This window comes from Babylonia areolata, chromosome 11 (genome assembly GCF_041734735.1).
Source record: "Babylonia areolata isolate BAREFJ2019XMU chromosome 11, ASM4173473v1, whole genome shotgun sequence".
NCBI classification, from domain to species: domain Eukaryota; kingdom Metazoa; phylum Mollusca; class Gastropoda; order Neogastropoda; family Buccinidae; genus Babylonia; species Babylonia areolata.
In genome coordinates this window covers 34,737,598-34,759,429 of record NC_134886.1, presented here as the reverse complement: position 1 = coordinate 34,759,429, position 21,832 = coordinate 34,737,598, and the positions used below count along the sequence as shown (strand labels likewise).

At 41.4% G+C, this 21,832-nt stretch overlaps 1 protein-coding gene across 1 annotated transcript in view; it reads right to left on the bottom strand.

The window, feature by feature from the left end:
- Window positions 1-21,518, bottom strand: part of LOC143287691 (solute carrier family 2, facilitated glucose transporter member 3-like) — a 35,377-nt gene extending 13,859 nt beyond the window's left edge. The window contains exons 1-6 of the mRNA XM_076595894.1: window positions 21,364-21,518; window positions 12,576-12,674; window positions 12,168-12,328; window positions 10,204-10,328; window positions 7,012-7,182; window positions 5,448-5,558 (exon numbers count right to left, since the gene is read on the bottom strand). Of these exons, the coding sequence (XP_076452009.1) occupies window positions 5,448-5,558; window positions 7,012-7,182; window positions 10,204-10,328; window positions 12,168-12,328; window positions 12,576-12,674; window positions 21,364-21,516 (820 nt within the window). The 5' untranslated portion in view covers window positions 21,517-21,518. The remainder of the gene's footprint in view (window positions 1-5,447; window positions 5,559-7,011; window positions 7,183-10,203; window positions 10,329-12,167; window positions 12,329-12,575; window positions 12,675-21,363) is intronic.
- Window positions 21,519-21,832: the final 314 nt, after the last annotated feature.

Below are 21,832 nucleotides of genomic sequence, written 5' to 3'. Positions count from 1 at the left end.
CGCACACATTCAGTTATCATGTGAAAAGAAAAACATTTCCCTCAGCAATAAGTTCAATTGTGGCAGGTCCACTTCCTTTGCGTTAGCTGTGCTCGACTATGTGTGTATACATATGCATGTGTACATAACTACATGCATGTATATGAATGTGTATTGTGTGTGTGTGCGTGTGTTTATGTAAGTTTGTGCCTGCCAATGTGTGCGTGTGTGTTAGGGTAGCTGTTAGATACACATGTATGTTAAAATGTATGTATGCAGTGTGTGTGTGTGTGTGTGTGTGTGTGTGTGTGTGTGTGTGTGTGTGTGTGTGTGTGTGTGTGTGCATGTGTGTATAGTCACATTTTGGTGTGTGTGTATGTAACATTGATGTAATGTTTTATGTTAACAAAAGTGTTTTTGTAAAGCACCAAGAGCAGAGTTCTGGACAGTGTGCTATATAAGTATCCATTATTATCATTATTATTATTATTAATTACATTTTAAGATAGAGTGAAACAACTCTGTGTGTGTGTGTGTGTGTGTGTGTGTGTGTGTGTGTGTGTGTGTGTGTAAGTGTGTGCATGTTTCTTTCTTTCTTTCTTTAGTTTAATGTCTTTTCACTGGTAAGTGATATTAGACGGGGGGAGAATGGGGGGCATGGAGGAAGTAATCTGTGTGCATGTGTGGAGGTTGGGGTGGGGGGCTGGTGGGAGGGGGTGCGGCAATGGGAAGAGGTGGTGGGATGACTGATACAGTAAAAGATAAAGATGTAAAGTGCCTCCATTCACACCTCGGTATAGTGAGTGAAATTGATGTAAAGTGCCTCCACTCACACCTCGGTACAGTGAGTGAAATTGATGTAAAGTGCCTCCACTCACACCTCGGTACAGTGAGTGAAATCGATGTAAAGTGCCTCCACTCACACCTCTGTACAGTGAGTGAAATCGATGTAAAGTGCCTCCACTCACACCTCGGTACAGTGAGTGAAACTGATGTAAAGTGCCTCCACTCACACCTCAGTACAGTGAGTGAAACTGATGTAAAGTGCCTCCACTCACACCTCGGTACAGTGAGTGAAACTGATGTAAAGTGCCTCCACTCACACCTCGGTATAGTGAGTGAAACTGATGTAAAGTGCCTCCACTCACACCTCTGTACAGTGAGTGAAATCGATGTAAAGTGCCTCCACTCACACCTCGGTATAGTGAGTGACATCGATGTAAAGTGCCTCCACTCACACCTCGATACAGTGGGTGACATCGATGTAAAGTGCCTCTACTCACACCTCGGTATAGTGAGTGAAATCTATGTAAAGTGCCTCTACTCACACCTCGGTATAGTGAGTGACATCGATGTAAAGTGCCTCCACTCACACCTCAGTACAGTGAGTGACATTGATGTAAATTGGCTCCACTCACACCTCGGTATAGTGAGTGAAATCGATGTAAAGTGGCTCCACTCACACCTCGGTAGAGTGGCTGACATCGATATAAAGTGCCTCCACTCACACCTCGGTATAGTGAGTGACATCGATGTAAAGTGCCTCCATTCACACCTTGGTACAGTGAGTGACATCGATGTAAAGTGCCTCCACTCACACCTCGGTACATTGGGTGACATCGATGTAAAGTGCCTCCACTCACACCTCAATACAGTGAGTGAAATCGATGTAAAGTGGCTCCACTCACACCTTGGTATAGTGAGTGACATCAATGTAAAGTGCCTCCACTCACACCTTGGTACAGTGAGTGACATCGATGTACAGTGCCTCCACTCACACCTTGGTACAGTGAGTGAAATTGATGTACAGTGCCTCCACTCACACCTTGGTATAGTGAGTGACATCAATGTAAAGTGCCTCCACTCACACCTCGGTACATTGGGTGACATCGATGTAAAGTGCCTCCATTCACACCTTGGTACAGTGGGTGACATCGATGTAAAGTGCCTCTACTCACACCTCGGTAGAGTGAGTGAAATCTATGTAAAGTGCCTCCACTCACACCTCGGTATAGTGAGTGACATCGATGTAAAGTGACTCCACTCAAACCTCAGTATAGTGAGTGACATTGATGTAAAGTGCCTCCACTCACACCTCGGTATAGTGAGTGACATCGATGTAAAGTGCCTCCACTCACACCTTGGTATTGTGAGTGACATCGATGTAAAGTGCCTCCACTCACACCTTGGTACAGTGAGTGAAATCGATGTAAAGTGCCTCCACTCACACCTCGGTATTGTGAGTGACATCGACGTAAAGTGCCTCCACTCACACCTTGGTATTGTGAGTGACATCGATGTAAAGTGCCTCCACTCACACCTCGGTATTGTGAGTGACATCGACGTAAAGTGCCTCCACTCACACCTCGGTACATTGGGTGACATCGATGTAAAGTGCCTCCACTCACACCTTGGTATAGTGAGTGACATCGATGTAAATTGGCTCCACTCACACCTCGGTATAGTGAGTGAAATCTATGTAAAGTGCCTCCACTCACACCTCGGTATAGTGAGTGACACTGATGTAAAGTGCCTCCAATCACACCTTGGTACAGTGAGTGACATCGATGTAAAGTGCCTCCACTCACACCTCTGTACAGTGAATGAAATCGATGTAAAGTGCCTCCACTCACAACTCGGTACAGTGAGTGAAATCGACGTAAAGTGGCTCCACTCACACCTCGGTATAGTGAGTGACATCGATGTAAAGTGCCTCCACTCACACCTCAGTACAGTGAGTGACATTGATGTAAATTGGCTCCACTCACACCTCGGTATAGTGAGTGAAATCGATGTAAAGTGGCTCCACTCACACCTCGGTAGAGTGGCTGACATCGATATAAAGTGCCTCCACTCACACCTCGGTATAGTGAGTGACATCGATGTAAAGTGCCTCCAATCACACCTTGGTACAGTGAGTGACATCGATGTAAAGTGACTCCACTCACACCTCGGTACAGTGAGTGACATCGATGTAAAGTGCCTCCACTCACACCTCGGTACAGTGGATGACATCGATGTAAAGTGCCTTTCCCCAAGGACACAACACCATGCTGAAACTGGGCCTTGAACCCTAACCACTAGTGAACACTGGATCAGAAGTCCAGCAACGCCTCACTCACTCCAGACGAGGGAACGCTATAGCGTTCCTGACGTAAGGTAGCGTTCCGGACGACAGAACGCTATAGAGGTTTCGACAATTCAAAAATTTTTCCAAGTTTTCCTCATGGGGTGGCATAACAATTGCAGCTACACCGGGCATTGTGAACGTGTCAAGGGTCGAATGGAAAGTTTCTTCATGAGATTTTGTAACAACACACTCCACATCGAGCCAGCGAGTTCAGGACCCCACACGGCAAGCTAATCTGCATACGTACCGAAAATGGCGTCGCAGGCAATACAAGTGGAAATTTTTTTTAGCAAACTAGATCACGACAGTGGCTTTTACTGCTGCTGAAGTGATTGAAATGCTTCAAACTGAGGGTTCAGACACTGACGAGGATGATGAAGATGTTGAATGAAGTATCTGCAGTGAAGAAAGCTACCAGCAAGAAGTTACAAATAGTGACTCACCTTCTGAGAGCAGTGAAGTGGGAGGGGGGGTGGGCATTCACAGGACGTGAGGAGAGGGGTCAGTGGGTCAAGTACAGTGAGTTTCATTCAGTTACTTTATGTTTTGTATTTTTTGTGATTTTTTCCCTTGCGCTAACAAACGGGTCGTCTGTAGGGAGAGAACTATTCGTCCAGAGTGACCTGACATGATTCTGCCACAGCACTTCTGTCGCTCTGCATTTTGAATTTTGCTTCCTGTTTTCGTGCAACAACTCTAGTTTAAAGCACTACAACCACAGTTTGAAACAGATCTCCATACACATATTCATATATATACAAAATTAATAAATTCATAAATATGTAAATAAATATAAAAAAAAGAAAGAAAGAAATTAGTGGAACTGCAACAGATTATTTGGCATTGGATTTCTGATCCATCGTTCACCATTTCAGCATGCTACTGTGTCTTAGGGAAAGACACTTTACTCTGAATTTCCTTACTCAACCCAGGTGTGTAGGTGTGACACTTGTGTCCTTGGGAAAGACACTTTACTCTGAATTTCCTTACTCAACCCAGGTGTGTAGGTGTGACACTTGTGTCCTTGGGAAAGACACTTTACTCTGAATTTCCTTACTCAACCCAGGTGTGTATGTGTGACTACCTGACTTCAAGTTGGGGAAGTTCAGCCCAACAATTTGGAATTCTCTGCCTATTGTTCTCAGCCAAACAACTCATCTATCTACCTTTAAAAGCAAATCTTAAAACTTATCTCTTTAAAAAATACTTATCATAACTCAAATAGTGCTGTTGTCCCAGGCCCATGGCAATGTGAGTGTGTGTGATGGGTGAGTAGAGAGAATTGGGGTGGGTAGATGGATGGTGGTGGTGTGGTTCAAAAGGGAGAATGACCTGATTACGTTTTCTATCCAAAACATTATTTTACAATTTTTACAAAATCTAAGGCATGCAGATTACAATTATGCTCCTTTCTACATGTATGTATTTTAAGTGAAAATTTATCTCAGCTGTTTAATCATGTGTATGTCTCTGTGTGTGTGTTTGTGTGAGTGGTAAAGTGTAACAGTGGTAGTACTGAGAGTATGTTACTTTTGTGAGTTTTATGCATTGTGTTTTTATAATATTAACGATTCTGTTTTATGTTTCTACTACTTTTTATATGCTTCCTTGTTTCACTTTAGGTACTGGATTGTAAAGTGCTTAGAGCTTGCTTATGCTTGTATTATAGCACTATATAAAAATAAAAATAATGATAATAATAATAATAATATATTATTATTAAGATTCAAGAGGCAAAAAGAGAGGATTGGGCCCTGCCCTCCAATACAGCAGATATGAATTCACTGTCCTCATGCCATAAAAAAAAGCTGTGGGGCATTTAACATCTAACTTTTGAGATAAATGAATAGATAAATAGACAAATAAATAAATAAATAAACTTCTTCTTCTTCTGCATTCGTGGGCTGCAACTCCCACATTCACTCGTATGCACAGGAGTGGACTTTTACGTGTATGACCGTTTTTACCCCACCATGTAGGCAGCCATACTCTGTTTTCAGGGGTGTGCATGCTGGGTATGTTCTAGTTTCCATAACCCACCGAACGCTGACATGGATTACAGGATCTTTAACGTGCGTATTTGATCTTCTGCTTGCATATACACACGAAGGGGGTTCAGGCACTAGCAGGTCTGCACATATGTTGATCTGGGAGATCGTAAAAATCTCCACCCTTCACCCACCAGGCGCTGTCACCGTGATTCGACAGCGGTACCCTCAGATTGACAGTCCAACGCTTTAACCACTCGGCTATTGCGCCCGTCTAAATAAATTAACAAATCAACAGATAAATAAACAAAAAAAAGCTACTTAAGTACTGGAGATAAGACAGTTACTACCTTTTTCTGCCTCATCGTCTTCATTGCAAACCACCAGCATAAACCTGGGGGACTCTGGGCAGCATGGCAACAATGTCAGCAGTTGAAAAATCACAGGCACAATAGGGAAACCTGGGAAAAAAACCCACACAAAAAAAACCCTCACTGAGGCCTAAGAACACCAACATACACTCCAACACTTAAACACATACACACACACACATACTATATGTACTTTAATTACACAGAGACATAAACACCATCAGAAACACGCAAACACACATGTATACATGTACACACATGCATCACACACAAACATGTGAACACACAGGCATAAGCGACGTGTATTCACACACACACACACACATATACACACACCCACACAAGCAGGCACACACACACACACACACACACACACACACACACCAACACTTACACATGCACAAGGAATGCACTCACACACACAGACACACACAGAGAGACACATACACACACACACAGACACACACACACTCAAACACACACACATGCACACAAGTGCACACACAACACATACGTGTTCACACACAGACACACAAACACACACACATGGTCAAGCAATGCATGGATGTACGCACAAACCCATGCACACACACACACACACACATGCATGCACGCACGCACACACGCACATACATAAACATACACACTCACACACGTGTGCTTGCACACAAGCACACACACACACAGACACAAACATGTGTTCACACATGGACACACACACACACACACACACACACACACACACACACACAAAACACACACTTAACACACACACACATAACACACACACGGAAATCCCTCCACCACCCCCCCCTCCCCCCCCCCCACACACACACATACAACGCCACACACCCATCCATACATGTACACGCCCCCCACCACCGCCCACCCAACCCTCCCAATCCCCTCACCACACACACAAATACACATACACATATACCTGATACCCCCCCACACCCTCCCACACATACATGGACAGTCCCCATACACCCACACAAACACACACACGGACACCCCCCCCCTCACCCTCCCCCACACACAAACACACACACGGACACCCCCCCTCACCCTCCCCCACACACACACACCACACAAACACACACACATACACACGGACACCCCCCCCCCCCCTCACCCTCCCCCCCCCACACACACAAACACACACACATACACACACGGACACCCCCCTCACCCTCCCCCCCACACACACACAAACACACACACATACACACACGGACACCCCCCCTCACCCTCCCCCCCACACACACACATACACACACGGACACCCCCCCCCTCACCCTCCCCCCCACACACACACAAACCACCCCCTTCCCCCTCCCCCCCCCCACACACAAACACACACACATACACACACGGACACCCCCCCTCACCCTCCCCCCCAACACACAAACACACATACACACACGGACACCTCCCCTCACCCCCCCCCCACACACACACACACATACACACACGGACACCCCCCTCACCCTTCCCTCCCTCCCCTCCACACACACACACACACACACACACACAAACTCACCCACGGCAATGGGCCACAGGGTCTCAGTACCCAGCAGCAGATCCAGACCCATCACCTCGGCGATGACCACTCCGAAGCAGATGGCAATCTGGTTGAAGGTTCCGCACAGACCCCTCAGAGACACGGGGGAGATCTCCGACAGGTACAAGGGAGCCACACCTGAATTTACACCTGGAAGAGAAAAAAAACAAAAAAACATCAACAAACAAAGACATGTAAAGGTACGTAAAGTGTGTGTGTGTGTGTGTGTGTGTGTGTGTGTGTGTTGTGCTGCATAGTGTTGTGTTTGTTTTTGTTTCTTTGCTTGTATTTTTTGTTTTTTGTGTGGTTTTTTGTTTATGTGTGTGAGTGTGTGTGTTGCGATGTACTGTAATGTGGTGTGGTGTGGTGCATTGTGGTGTTGTGTTGTGTTGTGTTGTGTTGTTGCTGTGGTGTAGTGTGGTGTGTGTGTGTGTGTGTGTGTGTGTGTGTGTGTGTGTGTGTGTGTGTGTGTGTCTGTGTGTGGGTATGTGTGTGTGGGTGTGTGTGTGTGTGTGTGTTTCTATGTACACAAGTATTGGTATGTGTTATTACTGTATAGGAGGATATAGGCACACACTGAAGGATAAAGATATAATCGTAATTATTATAAGAATGTATTGTATGTAATGTGACGTTATTCTATGTAGACATGTAATGCCTGTAGTGTTTCTCAAAGACTGATTGTCATCTTTACTGTCAATTTTATCCCCCCTTTCCTTTCTACTGTTTATTCTGTCCAAGCAAATAAGCAATGCATGCTTTTTTCTTTTTCTTTTTTTTTTTCTCTTTTTTTTTACATTTTCTTTTGTGTATGCAAAAAAATTAAATAAAAAAAGTTATAACAAAAAGACATATAAATGTGTCCTATACAGCCATGGAAAAACAGGTTAAGATTATTTCCCACCACGCCAGTATCATCTTCCACTGTGTTTGTGGGCTACAACTCACACATTCACCAGCAATATTATTATTCCTTTCTTCTTATTATTATCATTTTTACTATTAGTTTCTTTTTTTTTTTCTCCTTGGGGCCGGAATAAATGTGGTGGGTTACACTGCTGGTCAGGCACCTGCTTAGCAGATGTGGTGTAGCGTATGATGGAGTGATGGCCTAAAGGTAACGCGTCCGCCTAGGAAGCGAGAGAATCTGAGTGCGCTGGTTCGAATCATGGCTCAGCCGCCGATATTTTCTCCCCCTCCACTAGACCTTGAGTGGCGGTCTGGACGCTAGTCATTCGGATGAGACGATAAACCGAGGTCCCGTGTGCAGCACGCACTTAGCGCACGTAAAAGAACCCATGGCAACAAAAGGGTTGTTCCTGGCAAAATTCTGTAGAAAAATCCACGTCAATAGGAAAAACAAATCAAACTGCACGCAGGAAAAATACAAAAAAATGGGTGGCACTGTAGTATAGCAACGCGCTCTCCCTAGGGAGAGCAGCCCGAATTTCACACAGAGAAATCTGTTGTGATAAAAAGAAATACAAAATACAAAATACAAAATATGGACTTGTCTGAGTGAACGTAGCCACACCTCCTCCAGTAACTCAAGTGAACTGAACTCACTCGCAAACAAATCATCATAAATGTACGGGTGGGCCTATAAGACTATTTTAACCCCGATGTTAACTGTTGAGGCAGCCATACTACATTTTGGGAGGGGTGCATTCTGAATATATTCAAGTTTCCATACCCACCTAATGCTGAAAAGGATGACTAGCTCTTTAACAGACATATCTAACCATCTGCATGTGCATACAGTTTCAGTTTCAGTTTCAGTAGCTCAAGGAGGCGTCACTGCGTTCAGACAAATCCATATACGCTACACCACATCTGCCAAGCAGATGCCTGACCAGCAGCATAACCCAACACGCTTAGTCAGGCCTTGAGGAAAAAAAAAGGTAAATAAATAATAGATAAGCTTACACAAATAAATAAATAAATAAATAAATAATAATTATAAAAAAAATATGCATGTGCATACAAACATACGGTATTAAAGCAGGCCTGCTTATAAGTTGACCTAAATGAAAACAACAACAACAAAAACGTTTCTACCCATAATCCACCAGAAATAGATACTGGGATTGAACAAGGACCCGTGGGGTTCAACGTCCAACACTCTCACCACCTTACCATACTACCTGTTACCGCCAGTATGAATGTTTCAATTTTTCTTAAGGGTAAAAAAAAAACCTAATGAATGCAGAATGAAACAAACAGAATATAATAAAATATATAGACTTGTCTGAGTGAATGCAGCCATGCCTCCTGTTGTAACTCAAGTGAACTGAACTCTAAACTAAAGAACGTACCTGTTACCGCCAGTATGAATGTTTAAATTTTTCTTAAGGGTAAAAAAAACAACAACAACAACTTATGAATGCAGACTGAAACAAACAGAATATAATAAAAGTCTTCATTCTCTTAGTCCTTTAACCCTTTCACTGCCAAGCTCGCATTTATGCAGCAGCTAGGTAGAGGACCCATGTCACTGAAGGGTGATCAGATCATGGGTCTGTTATCCATGAACCTCCTGCTCTTCATGTTCCCTGGTAGAATAGGCTACATTTTCTACACATCACAGGGGGAATCCCCAACTATTCTCAGACACCGTATTTTCTGTCTTTATATCACAAGGGAATTTTGCACTCTAAATTGACAGGCAGTGAAAGAGTTAAATGGCAAAGCTTCCAAAGTAGGTTGGTTTTTTTTCCTGAAGCCTGAACAAGAAAACCCTAAGAGAAAGGACCTTCTTTGGAAAGTAAAAACATAAAACATTGCTGATTTGATATAAGTTTTTTTCTCTGTGTGTGTGTGTGTGTGTGTGTGTGTGTGTGTGTGTGTGTTGTGTGTGTGTGTTCCACTGAACTAATCTATGCATCACTCTAACCAAACTTTTAATTTATCAGAACCAAGATCAAGAGAGAAAAAAAAAATGACAGATTTAAGCATACACTGACACAAAATAAAACTTCAAACCTCTAATGTCCTGACTGCAGTAAAATGCATGCGTTCAAAGTGCTTTGTATTAAATGACAAGCTATGGGGAAACAACTCCAGTTGATACCTTCTTGACAAACTATACATAGCTTACAGAAAAAAAAGAAAAAGAAAAAAACCCACTAAGTCTGAGCTCCATTTGTCCTTGTGTAATAATACAACGCTTACCAGCATTAATACCGCTGATGACACGCCCAACAATGAGCATCTCGTAGGACTTGCTCATTTTGGAAAACCCCATCAAGCCTGATGCTACCACTGCCACAATGTTGTTCCACAACAGAGCTCCTCTCCTGCAATAACAAGACACATCTCTTAACCCCTTGACTGCCGTAGATGAGTATGGTGAAAGGTGGCACAAGGGTTAAGACACCTATCTGCCAATACAGTTTCAGGTTCAGTTTTTCACTTTCAGTTTCTAAAGGAGACGTTACTGCATTTGGATAAATCCATATACTCTCCATCACATCTATTAGGCAGATGCTTGACAGCAGCATAACCGACAGGCGCAACAGCCGAGTGGTTAAAGCATTGGACTGTCAATCTCAGGGTCTGGGGTTCGAATCACGGTGACGGCGCCTGGTGGGTAAAGGGTGGAGATTTTTACGATCTCCCAGGTCAACATATGTGCAGACCTGCTAGTGCCTGAACCCCCAAATACGCACGTTAAAGATCCTGTAATCCATGTCAGCGTTCGGTGGGTTATGGAAACAAGAACATACCCAGCATGCACACCCCCGAAAACGGAGTATGACTGCCTACATGGCGGGGTAAAAATGGTCATACACGTAAAAGCCCACTCGTGTGCATACGAGTGAATGCAGAAGAAAAAACAAACAAACAAAACAATTCACAACATTTGCTTAAAAATGTAATTGATCGAACTGACAGGTCAGGATATCAGTCACCATTCTTTTGAGGACTTCTTCCTTTTGGGATTGCATTATCTCGTTCAGTGAAACCAGCTACACGACATAACTCCTTGAACCCTGCACCTGGACACTGCCTGAGCGGCAAAATCTGTTTCATTCAAACAGTTTCCACGCTCCTACATGTGCACAAACATCAAGCAAAGGGAACTAACTTCTACAGTATTTCTGGCTGTGTCCACGTGTCAAACTGGAGGAAAAAAACGGTTGAGTTCGGTTCATTTTCTGGGGGTTTGTGGGTATTATTCTCACATCAGCATGGAATCAGCTGCTAAGTGTAAAGATTAGATGGGGAAAAGATTGAAAGTCACAAACTATGTGGTTCAGTATGATTTTGTAACGCACAGTGCTCTACTCTGGGTTTCTGGGCATGTTTTGTTGATGGGTGAATTTGTTCTTATTGCTGTTTGATTACATGTTGCCTTTTTTTTATCAGCAAACATGTTGACACATGCACAAGGAATGTATTCATGTTTCTTGTATTTTGTACCCCCTAACTTTGACCACCAGTAAACAGGTGCCCGATGGATTGCCACCTTGTCAAGGTGAGGGTGTGTGTGTGTGGGGGGGTGGGGGTGGGGGGGGGGGGGGGGGTGTAGGGCTTACGTGCCTCAGACACCCCTAGAGCTATATCAGTGGGAGGTTATGGTTGTGGTAGGGCCACCTAAGTTGGACAGGCAGAAGGGTAGAGGCAGCATGAAGGACGATCCACTGGTCCTCCAGCTTGTGCGATGGGCACAGGGCTAACAACCTGGTCCCAGAAAAAAGGGGGGAAAAAAGCAACAATACTGCCGTACATGCCAGAAGGAATAATGGGCAGTACGTATAAGTATCTTGTATGACAAAGTGAGAGCTGAATGATCAAAGGTTTCTCAATTGCAATGCTAATTCATTTACAGCTTAGTCTTTTGTGAAGGACAATGACTCAAACTAGGAGGCAAAACTGCACTGGCTCTTAGTGCTGCAGTCTCAGGGGCTAAATGGCCTTTGAGAACCATCCCAACACCAACTGTCCTCAAACCCTCTTGGCTGAGAGAGTGGGGATGTAACCTGGGCAAGACACACTCCACTATAATCAAATTCTAGGCTAGATAGTCGGAACAGCAGTTGCCTCCTCTGCTGTTCTGATGGTCATAGTTGGACACAACTGACTATCATGCTTCTTCATGATCTTGTATGACATAAATTACAACTTTGACACACCTGCCATATCTGTTCGCCCAGAAGCCAGCTGACAGACCCCCAATCATTCCACCGGCAGCATAACAGGACACGGTGATCGCCCATAACATTGTCATCAAACTCTTGGGCATCGGTTCGCCATTCCGGTCCTCGTAGGTTCTGTTATAGAACTCTTTAATCACCTGAAAATCACACTACATCATGTATGCTGTGAACAACAAGCATGGCCAATGTGATAATACTCAAAACAATGTTTCTGCTGGTAAAAATGCAATGACATCAAAACAGCCTGAGTTTTAAATCAACATTAACATTAAAATGAATAATACAAACGAAAACTTTGTGAATTACATAAGCCAAGAGACAGACAGACAGATGGATGGACACAATGGAAGGAGGGAGACAGGCATATACTATCATCGTCATTACGTCAGCAGGGGAGTTGACAACGCCCGTGTTGTAGCCCACTTGGAAAGAGGAGCCCAGGATACATGCTGCCACAGCGAATACCAGATGGCAGGTCAGACCCTGAAACATGACAGCCGTGCAGTGACAGAGTGTCAAGAACAAACAGCATTATGAAAAAAAAAAAATATATATATATATATATATCATAATAATGAAATATAACAATACTACTAATACTAATACTAATAATACTAGTATGGTTCGTCTGTCGGGATCGACAAGGACCATCTGGTCATCCTGGGGGTGGGTGGGTTTGGGCTCTTTGGGTGCGCAGATGACTGGCCAGGCCAATCCGTGTCCAGAAGGTTCTGACGCAGTGTGGACAGGGGATGGTGGCGGCTGTCAGGGACTTGCTGGCACTGCTTTTCCTGGCCTGTCTGCATTGCTCTGCTGCAGCAATTCTACTACTACTACTACTACTACTAATAATAATAATAATGATAATGATGGTGATAATAATAACAGCAACTACAAGAATTAATATATTGTACCTTACATGGCACAAACTCTCCACATAATGGGCTCTAAATGCCTCACATATGACAAAACGTATACAACAGTGCATTATACCACACAAAAGCACATGAGGACATAGAAGTTGAAAAACAAAATCTATCTATTTATCTAACTTTCTCTCTCTATATATATATATACCAATACAATACTGTAAATTGCAGATATGAGTAATCATATATTTTCTTATACATTGAACTGTGACTTTCCCTGCCATGATTGAGGACACAACTAAACAGTGACAGGTGTCTCTTGATCATTCACAATAAGGGGAGGACAGTTCGCTTCCAATTCTGAGATACATACATATATATATATATATATATATATATATATATATATATATATATATATATATATCTGAGGGGGGGGGGGAACTGCAGTCAGATCAGGTATCCAATTGGCTCTCTCCTTCAGAGAAGAATTCAAACAGCCCTCAGTTGCAGTCTTTGACTGAGTCTGGATTTCAATAAGTGACTCAACATAATGATTTTTTTATCTTTGCAAAGTTATTTTGAAATAATAAAACGGTTGTGTTAAATAGTTGTTACCTGCACTTGTTTTTCCTCCACTCCTAAGTTGTACATATATATATATATATATATATATATATATATATATATATATATATATATATATATGTATGTATGTATGTATGTATGTATGTATATGTATATCTCTATGTATCGATCTATCTTGATATATATATATATATATATATATATATATGTATATATGTACTGCATAGGATTTTTTATTACTGTTAAAAAAAAGAAAAAATAACACAAAAAACAATCAATATGAAATTTATTACTGATACTAAAAAAATTTTTTTTGAAAAAAAAAAGAAAATGAAAAAAGATACTTGGCAATAATTCATCTATTAAGATCCAAGTGATATACCAGAGAGAGAAAGAGAGAGAGAGAGAGAGAGAGAGAGAGAGAGAGTTTCTGGACTTTGTTGTAAAGGTTTACGTAATCAGCACTTACACTAGTTACAAACAAAAACTATGGTTCAGCACAAATTATTTTACCACTTCCAGTCAGTTCATGATTTATCATAAAATGTTCTCTCCCTCTTTATCTGCTTGTCCACCTGATTATTCAAGGTGTTTAGTAGCGTACATCAATTCATCAGCCTTTTCTGGCAATGTTTGACTGTAGATAGGAGGACTGGAGTGTCCAGATTCAAAATAGTGAAAGACTCAGCTTGTGTAGATCTTTTGGAAGTACACATGATGTGAAACTGTGCTTGATGTGTAACAAGGATAAATACTTGAAGCATGATTTGGCTGCACACTGTTACAGATACAGAGATTTTTACAGACAATGATTTCATTTCTCCAAATGCAAAGAAGGCAGGGAAGATGAAGTGCATTTTGTGTTTCATTGTTCAGCTCTTTGGAAAATAAAGGAAAAGTAATACACCACCTAAGTACCATCAACAACCATGTCTTTTTAAACTAAGTTTATTATCATCATGCATCAACCACGGATGATGTATAGAAACTGTCACTATTTTTGCACAAGGCCTTTCAATTTAGGGAAATTCACAAGATACTGTACTTTGTGTGCATTGATATGTGGTTGATGTAATGTATGTTTATTTGATATAATGTATGTTGTTTATTTACCTCTTCATGAGGGGCCTAGGCCTATAAACAAATGACTTGTCTGACTCTGCGTATCAGAACATATCCATGTGTACGAGGTGAGGACCTACCCTCAATAACTTTTCAATCATTTTTGACTCACTTGTGTAAACAAAGTGAGTCTATGTTTTAACCCAGTGTTCGGTTGTCTGTGCATCTGTGTGTGTGTGTTCGTGTGTCTGTGTGTCCGTGGTAAACTTTAACATTGACATTTTTTCTGCAAAAACTTTGTCAGTTGACACCAAATTTGGCATAAAAATAGGAAAAATTCAGTTCTTTCCAGTCATCTTGCTTAAAACAATATTGCACCTCTGGGATGGGCACAAAAAATTTTTAAAAAGAAGCCTAATTATATGCAAACTGCATTTACTGTTATATTTATATTTTTTGTATTCTCTAAACTTGGCACTTTGACCTCTTATTCTGACACAACAACAAGAGGAGTCATTATTATTATTTTTTGTTCAAACAGGAACTTCTTTTGCTAAGCATGGAATTTTTTTTTATTTTGCAAATTTTTTGGTGCAGATAGTAAAAAAGGGAAATTACTCTGTAATTAATGCTAGGGGACGTAATTTATCACAAGTGAGTATTGAAGGCCTTGCCTCTCTTGTTCATCATGCTTTGATCTTTCTTCCTTTTGTTTACACCTTGCTTTGCTCACTTTAGTCCCTCTTTAAAGTGAAAGCTGGGCATTAAAAAAAAAAACAGAAAAAAAAGCATTCATGTTGCTAATCCACTACCCATGATGATAAAGATTTGGTTTTATCTTGTCTTGTCTTGATAAGTGCACGCTTAATGACTGTGACAAAAAGCATGAAAACTGGGTCTTTATCAAACTTGATGGGGAAAACCAGGGAAATTCTCCCTCCATCTCTCTTTCATTCTTTTTCTTTAAAAAAAAAAAGGAAGAAAAATAAGTGTGTGTGTGTGTGTGTGTGTGTGTGTGTGTGTGTGTGTGTGTGTGTGTGTGTGTGTGTGTGTGATCTCTAATCTATAAACTTTCCAGAGTCTCTTTCCAGGTTCTCTGACTGATAACAATGATCCACATTACGAAATTCCAAACAACTACACACACCAAAAAAAAAAAAAAAAAAAAAAAAAAAAAGTGTCAGAAAGTGGATCACAGTGATAACCAAATCTAAATGGCATTGATCAGGTGTGAAGAGTTCATGAATGTAATTATGATGAAACCTCACCTTGATAATGACTTACAACACTCACAAACTCGGTTACTGGGGCACCTGATTCAAAAAGTACAAGCGTGTTTCTCTGATGAGTAATACTGAAGAAAGAAACAAATGTGTTGTGCTGTCTTTATAAAGCAGGTTTGTTTTGTAATAGTATTCACCTACATGTTAAGACCCATTTGATTCAGATTGTGTGTGTGTGTGTGTGTGCGCGCACACGCACACGCACATGTGCACACCTGAGAGAGAAAGTGTATACATGTGTATGTGTATGTGTGTGTGTAACTCTTTTTATCACAATAGATTTCTCTGTGTAAAATCTAGGCACTATGCCACAGTTCGAAATCACCCATAATTTTTTCCCCCTTTTTTTCTGTCTGCAACTTGCAGTGCAGGCGTACTTGTTTTACTAATCAAAGTGTATATTTCTGCAAGATTTTGCCCAGGACAACCATTTTGTTGCCACAGATTATTTCTCAAGTACAAGGAACATATTGCACATGGGGCCTCAGTTTATCATCTCATCTGAAAGACTGTCACCCAGTCCACCAATCAAGGTCTAGTGGAGTGGGGAGTAGAAATCCTGGGCTGTATATATATATATGTATATGTATGTATGTATGTATGTATATATATATACGGGACTCAAACCTATGGACACTAACTTCCTGGTGATCCAGTGCATTTCCACTAGGTCACTGTTCCACCACACTGCGCAATTTTTTTCTTCAACATCTGGGTCAGACGCTTCCAACTCTTCACTGTACAGCACATGATGTCACCAGGATGTCACCAATTTGGAACATGTCAGGCTAACAGCAGATATGCACAGCTTGTAAAAGGTTTCCTATCAGCTTCCTCAGGAGGAAATGGTGAAGAGTTCTTCTGTGCAGTGCCCCTGTGACTCTTTCACACAGTTAAAGGAGAAAAGATATGAGAAAATCACAGGCACCTTAAAAAGTATCAACTTTAAAAAAGCTAGTCCAATTATAATATGATTTAATTTGTCATCTTTCTTGAGTCTCTAATAAATGTATACAACTTTTAAATTCAGCAAAAATTTATGCGATGCTGTTTTTTGGTGCATTGATTTTCATCTTCTTGATTCAACACTGTTTTCAGCAACAACAATAAAAAAAAAAAAAATTAAAAAGGCCTGCCCACAGATAATAACATATATATATATATATATAGAGAGAGAGAGAGAGAGAGAGAGAGAGAGAGAGAGAGATGCCACACACACACACACACACACACACACACACACAAACAAGGCACACACAGAACAAAAATGTATACAAATTTAGTAATCACTAATCAGAACTAAAATAAGGAATCCAATGTGCAAACAAACTCTCTCTCTCTCTCTCTATCTCTCTCTCTCTCTTGCCAGTGAGCAGCAGAAAAAAAAATGTGTCTGATAATTCATCAAGTGTTCCAGTCCAACGGTCACTTGTGTCTGGGAACACTGAAAACACTGTGTATTCTCTTCACATGATTTGAAGCTGCCATGTGAGCATACCGTGTGTGTCATCCACAAAATGTCCCAACCACAATACACAAGTCTTTGTGCGAAATGAGTAACAAATTGATGACGAATTGGCCCAGCAGTTGTATGATGTTGTGACATTGTTCCCTTTTACCTGTGGCAAAACACTTTATAATTGATTCAATTACAGCACTGCTGGTATAACATGATACAAATAGTAATCATTAATAACGTTGTATGAACTGTGACTACCAGACCTACACATATACTTGCTTGCAAACAGCTGCCAGTGTTTTCTTCCTTTTGTGTAACTAACAAAAACATTTTGTCCATTGCTCACAAAATGGAATTTTTTGATAATTTTTTATATATATTACACACACACATACATGTCAATCCCCCCCCCTCCCCCTCACACACACACACACACAAACAAACAAACAAACAAACAAATACAATGTACATAGACACACAAAAAGACGTACACACACACACACACACGTTTTTGGGGGGGCTGGAGGGGGTTGGTGGGGGGGTGGGGGGGGGCTGTGTGTATGTGTGTGTGTGAGGGGTATGTGAGTGATAGTAAAATGCACACACACATACAATACAGACACATACAATTACAGTACACACACACACACACACACACACACACACACATGTTTTGGAGGGCGTGGGTAGGCAGGTCTGTGTGTATGCATCTGTGTGTATGTGGTATGTGAGTGATGGTAAAATGATGCACACACATGCACACACACATACAATACAGACACATACAATTACAACACACACACACACACACACACACATGGAAGCAAGCACGCATGCACACAACACACACACACACACACACAAGCACAAAGAAAAAAATGCCACTCAGCAACACACCTCGTGAGCAGAGCATAACAAATTACCTCCTTTGGCTAGCAGGCAAACATGTGCTCTAAAGTTTTAGTGATGTGTGTGTGCCTTTGTTTCTCAGCCTTTTGAATAACACAACAAGTGAACAGTTGGTTTCCTTTTGTACAACAGCTTATGCAGTTGATTCAGATTTCAAGGTATTCAAGGATACTTGGTCATCTTGCATGTCAAGTGTGTTCAAGGGCCTTGTAACTGGTTCTCAGAATTCAAGGAGTTTGAAAAAAAAAACATGTATGAACTCTGCTCCACACACATGCATGAACTGTGCTGCACACACACACATGCAAGCGTGCACACACACACACACACACACATCAGCTTACACACATGTTATCAATGGGATAAGTGGGTGAGGTTTAAACCACTTAAAAACAAGAACTGCAGTCTGTTTGGAGTTGAACACACACACACACACAGATATATATATATATATATATATATATATATATATATATATATATACAGAGAGAGAGAGAGAGAGAGAGAGAGAGAGAGATACATTTTTATTCTCCCCCCCCCCCCCTCCACCCCCCCCCCCCCTCCCAGACCCCCCTTCTCAAAAAAGCCATCTCTGAGCCTCCTCTTTTACTTGTCTGTCTCTCTGTTTTCTTCACCACCACCACTCCCACACTCCCCACCCCCACCCCACACACACACCCACTCCCACCTCCCCTCCCCCTTTTTTCCCCATTAATCTCTCCCACTCTTTTTTTCCACTTACTTGACTTTTTTTTTTTGGGGGGGGGGGTAAGGAAGGGAGGGGATGCTGTTCATGAATATTTTGGGGTCATCAGTTTGCTCACATAGCTTTTTATTTAGCACAGCTTCTTCTTCTGCGTTCACTCGTATGCACACGAGTGGGTTTTTACGTGTATGACCGTTTTTACCCCGCCATGTAGGCAGCCATACTCCGTTTTCGGGGGTGTGCATGCTGGGTATGTTCTTGTTTCCATAACCCACCGATCGCTGACATGGATTACAGGATCTTTAACGTGCGTATTTGATCTTCTGCTTGCATATACACACGAAGGGGGTTCAGGCACTAGCAGGTCTGCACATATGTTGACCTGGGAGATCGTAAAAATCTCCACCCTTTACCCAACAGGCACAGTCACCGTGATTCGAACCCGGGACCCTCAGATTGACAGTCCAACGCTTTAACCACTCGGCTATTGCGCCCGTCGATTTTAGCACAGCAAATTTTATCATTTCAAAGAAAAGGATCACAAACGTTCATAGTTTTTGTATACATTTCTATGCCATGTGTTTCAGTGATTACTTCTTTTAAAAGGGGTACACCTGATTCATTGCTGCAAAAGTAAGAAGAAGTATATTCTTAACTTAATTCAAGAGCTCTCCAAAGTCATCCAGTTCCTGTAATTACACAAATTAGAACATGAACATTATTGGTTGTAGTCTCATTTTTATTTGGATTGGAATGACTGCAGTTGGAACAAAGGAAAAAAAAATCTTATTGACAATTCTTAGCACTAACACACAGGAAAAATATTATCAGAATAGATTGATCTAGATCTGTTCACGTCACCAGGTATGAGTGAACTGCAGAGAGATTTGGTTTTCACAAAAAGAATACTACTTCTAGTACTAGTTAGCAAGTTTTTATGTATTTTTATGTATTCACTTTCCAAGACTTTACAAGCAGCTACGTAAGGATCATGGAGGATCATGGATCAAATTAGCAGTAAATGACAGGCTGTAGATGTGTGGGTCAGGGGTTTACTCTTGGAACGCTTTGCTAGCTGGAGTGGTCTAGCCTAGACACTGTGAAATAGAAGTCCCTTTTCAACAAACAAACAAAAACAAAACAAACAAAAAATCAGATTTAGTTTTTCTTCCTGCAGTGACAGAATAATTAACAAACTATTGTAGTCACTTCATGGAATGAAGGAAGAACTGCTGCAAAGTGTTCATAAGTTTCACTGCTGATGTGATGGTAATGTGACACATACAGTAACACGAACAGGTCAAAGTGATGAATGTTCCTGACAACTTGCCTGAAGTCTTGAGGTGAAAAATGTATTACTAGGTATACTAAAGATGTAAAGTACAACAAAAGCAAATTTTTATCTGCAGAATCTAATGTGGCTTTATCATTTATTGGCAGGTTTTCTGTCTCCTCTCCAGGCTTTCTATGAATATTGTGTGTTTCATTCCCTGATCAAGATGGAATCATGCTGGGGACAAGGGTCTTCCTTTCGTAGATCAGTCAGACTACACTACTGAAAGAGTATACTGATATGAAAAGAAAGAGCGTCAGCTGATTTCAAGAGAAACGAAACATCTTAACAGTTAACAACGATGGTCTTGTTTGACGTATATGTCAGGCATTATCGCTGGGACAGTGGAAAAAAAGAGATCCATTGGAAAGAAACACACCAAATAACCCATTAAAACCTTGGCCACAAGATCTATACATGCATGCAGGAATCAAGTCAAAATGTTCCAGGAAAAAAGTCAAACTTTATTTCAAAGAAAAACATCGGCTGCATCATCTCCAACACATAACTATATCCAGCAACATTTCCATCAAATAACAACGAAAAACAAACAAACAAAACAAAACAAAAACCAGACTGACTGCTTCTGCATGCAACATACAGCATTGATTTCATCTGAAGAAAATATTCTTTCCTTTCAGTGTCAGTATAATTACACTATTCTACAGTATCCAGAATGCTGATTCAGAATCCCACTAGATCAAATACATTTTTACATATTTATTTAAACATCTAGATGGAAAGCCAAGTAATAAAGCTAAAAGGTGTGTGTGTGTGTGTGTGTGTGTGTGTGTGTGTGTGTGTGTGTGTGTGTGTGTGTGTGTGTGTGCGTGTGTGTATGTGTGTGTGTGTGTGTGTGTGTGTTGAAGTGTACTGTTCTGTAGCAGTGAAAAAAATGCATGAGTAACACAGTGCAAGAGTCGAAAAGTTGTGAATGACAGCCAAGAACGAAATTATACAAACCGGTCTTCTTGTAGTGTGAACTTCTCCCACATGATCTATCTCACTGCTTCCTGTGTATGCACCAATGGATCCTGATGAATCTCCTCTATATACGCCAATGGATGCTGATGAATTATTATTTACACTCAATAGAGGTGTGGACTCTTCTGCCATGATTGTTTATCTGGTTGCATTGAATCACATGACAGTCACGTGGTTATTCGCAACTTCCGCACATTCATTGATTCGTGCCCCATGATCCCTGGTCGGGCCCTCATTTGTAGGTGGGAAGAGACAGGCAAGAATGGAAACGTGTCACCACTGTTCCATAGTATCAATTTTCAGTCTTTGCAACAACACCAAAAGAAATGTTGGTAGTAGTAGGGGGGTGGTGGGATCACAGTGGGGTGGGATCGGGTTTTTTTCCCCAAAAACCAACTCACACCACCATTTTGTTGTGGTCAAACTCCACAATTCAAAAACAGCCCCC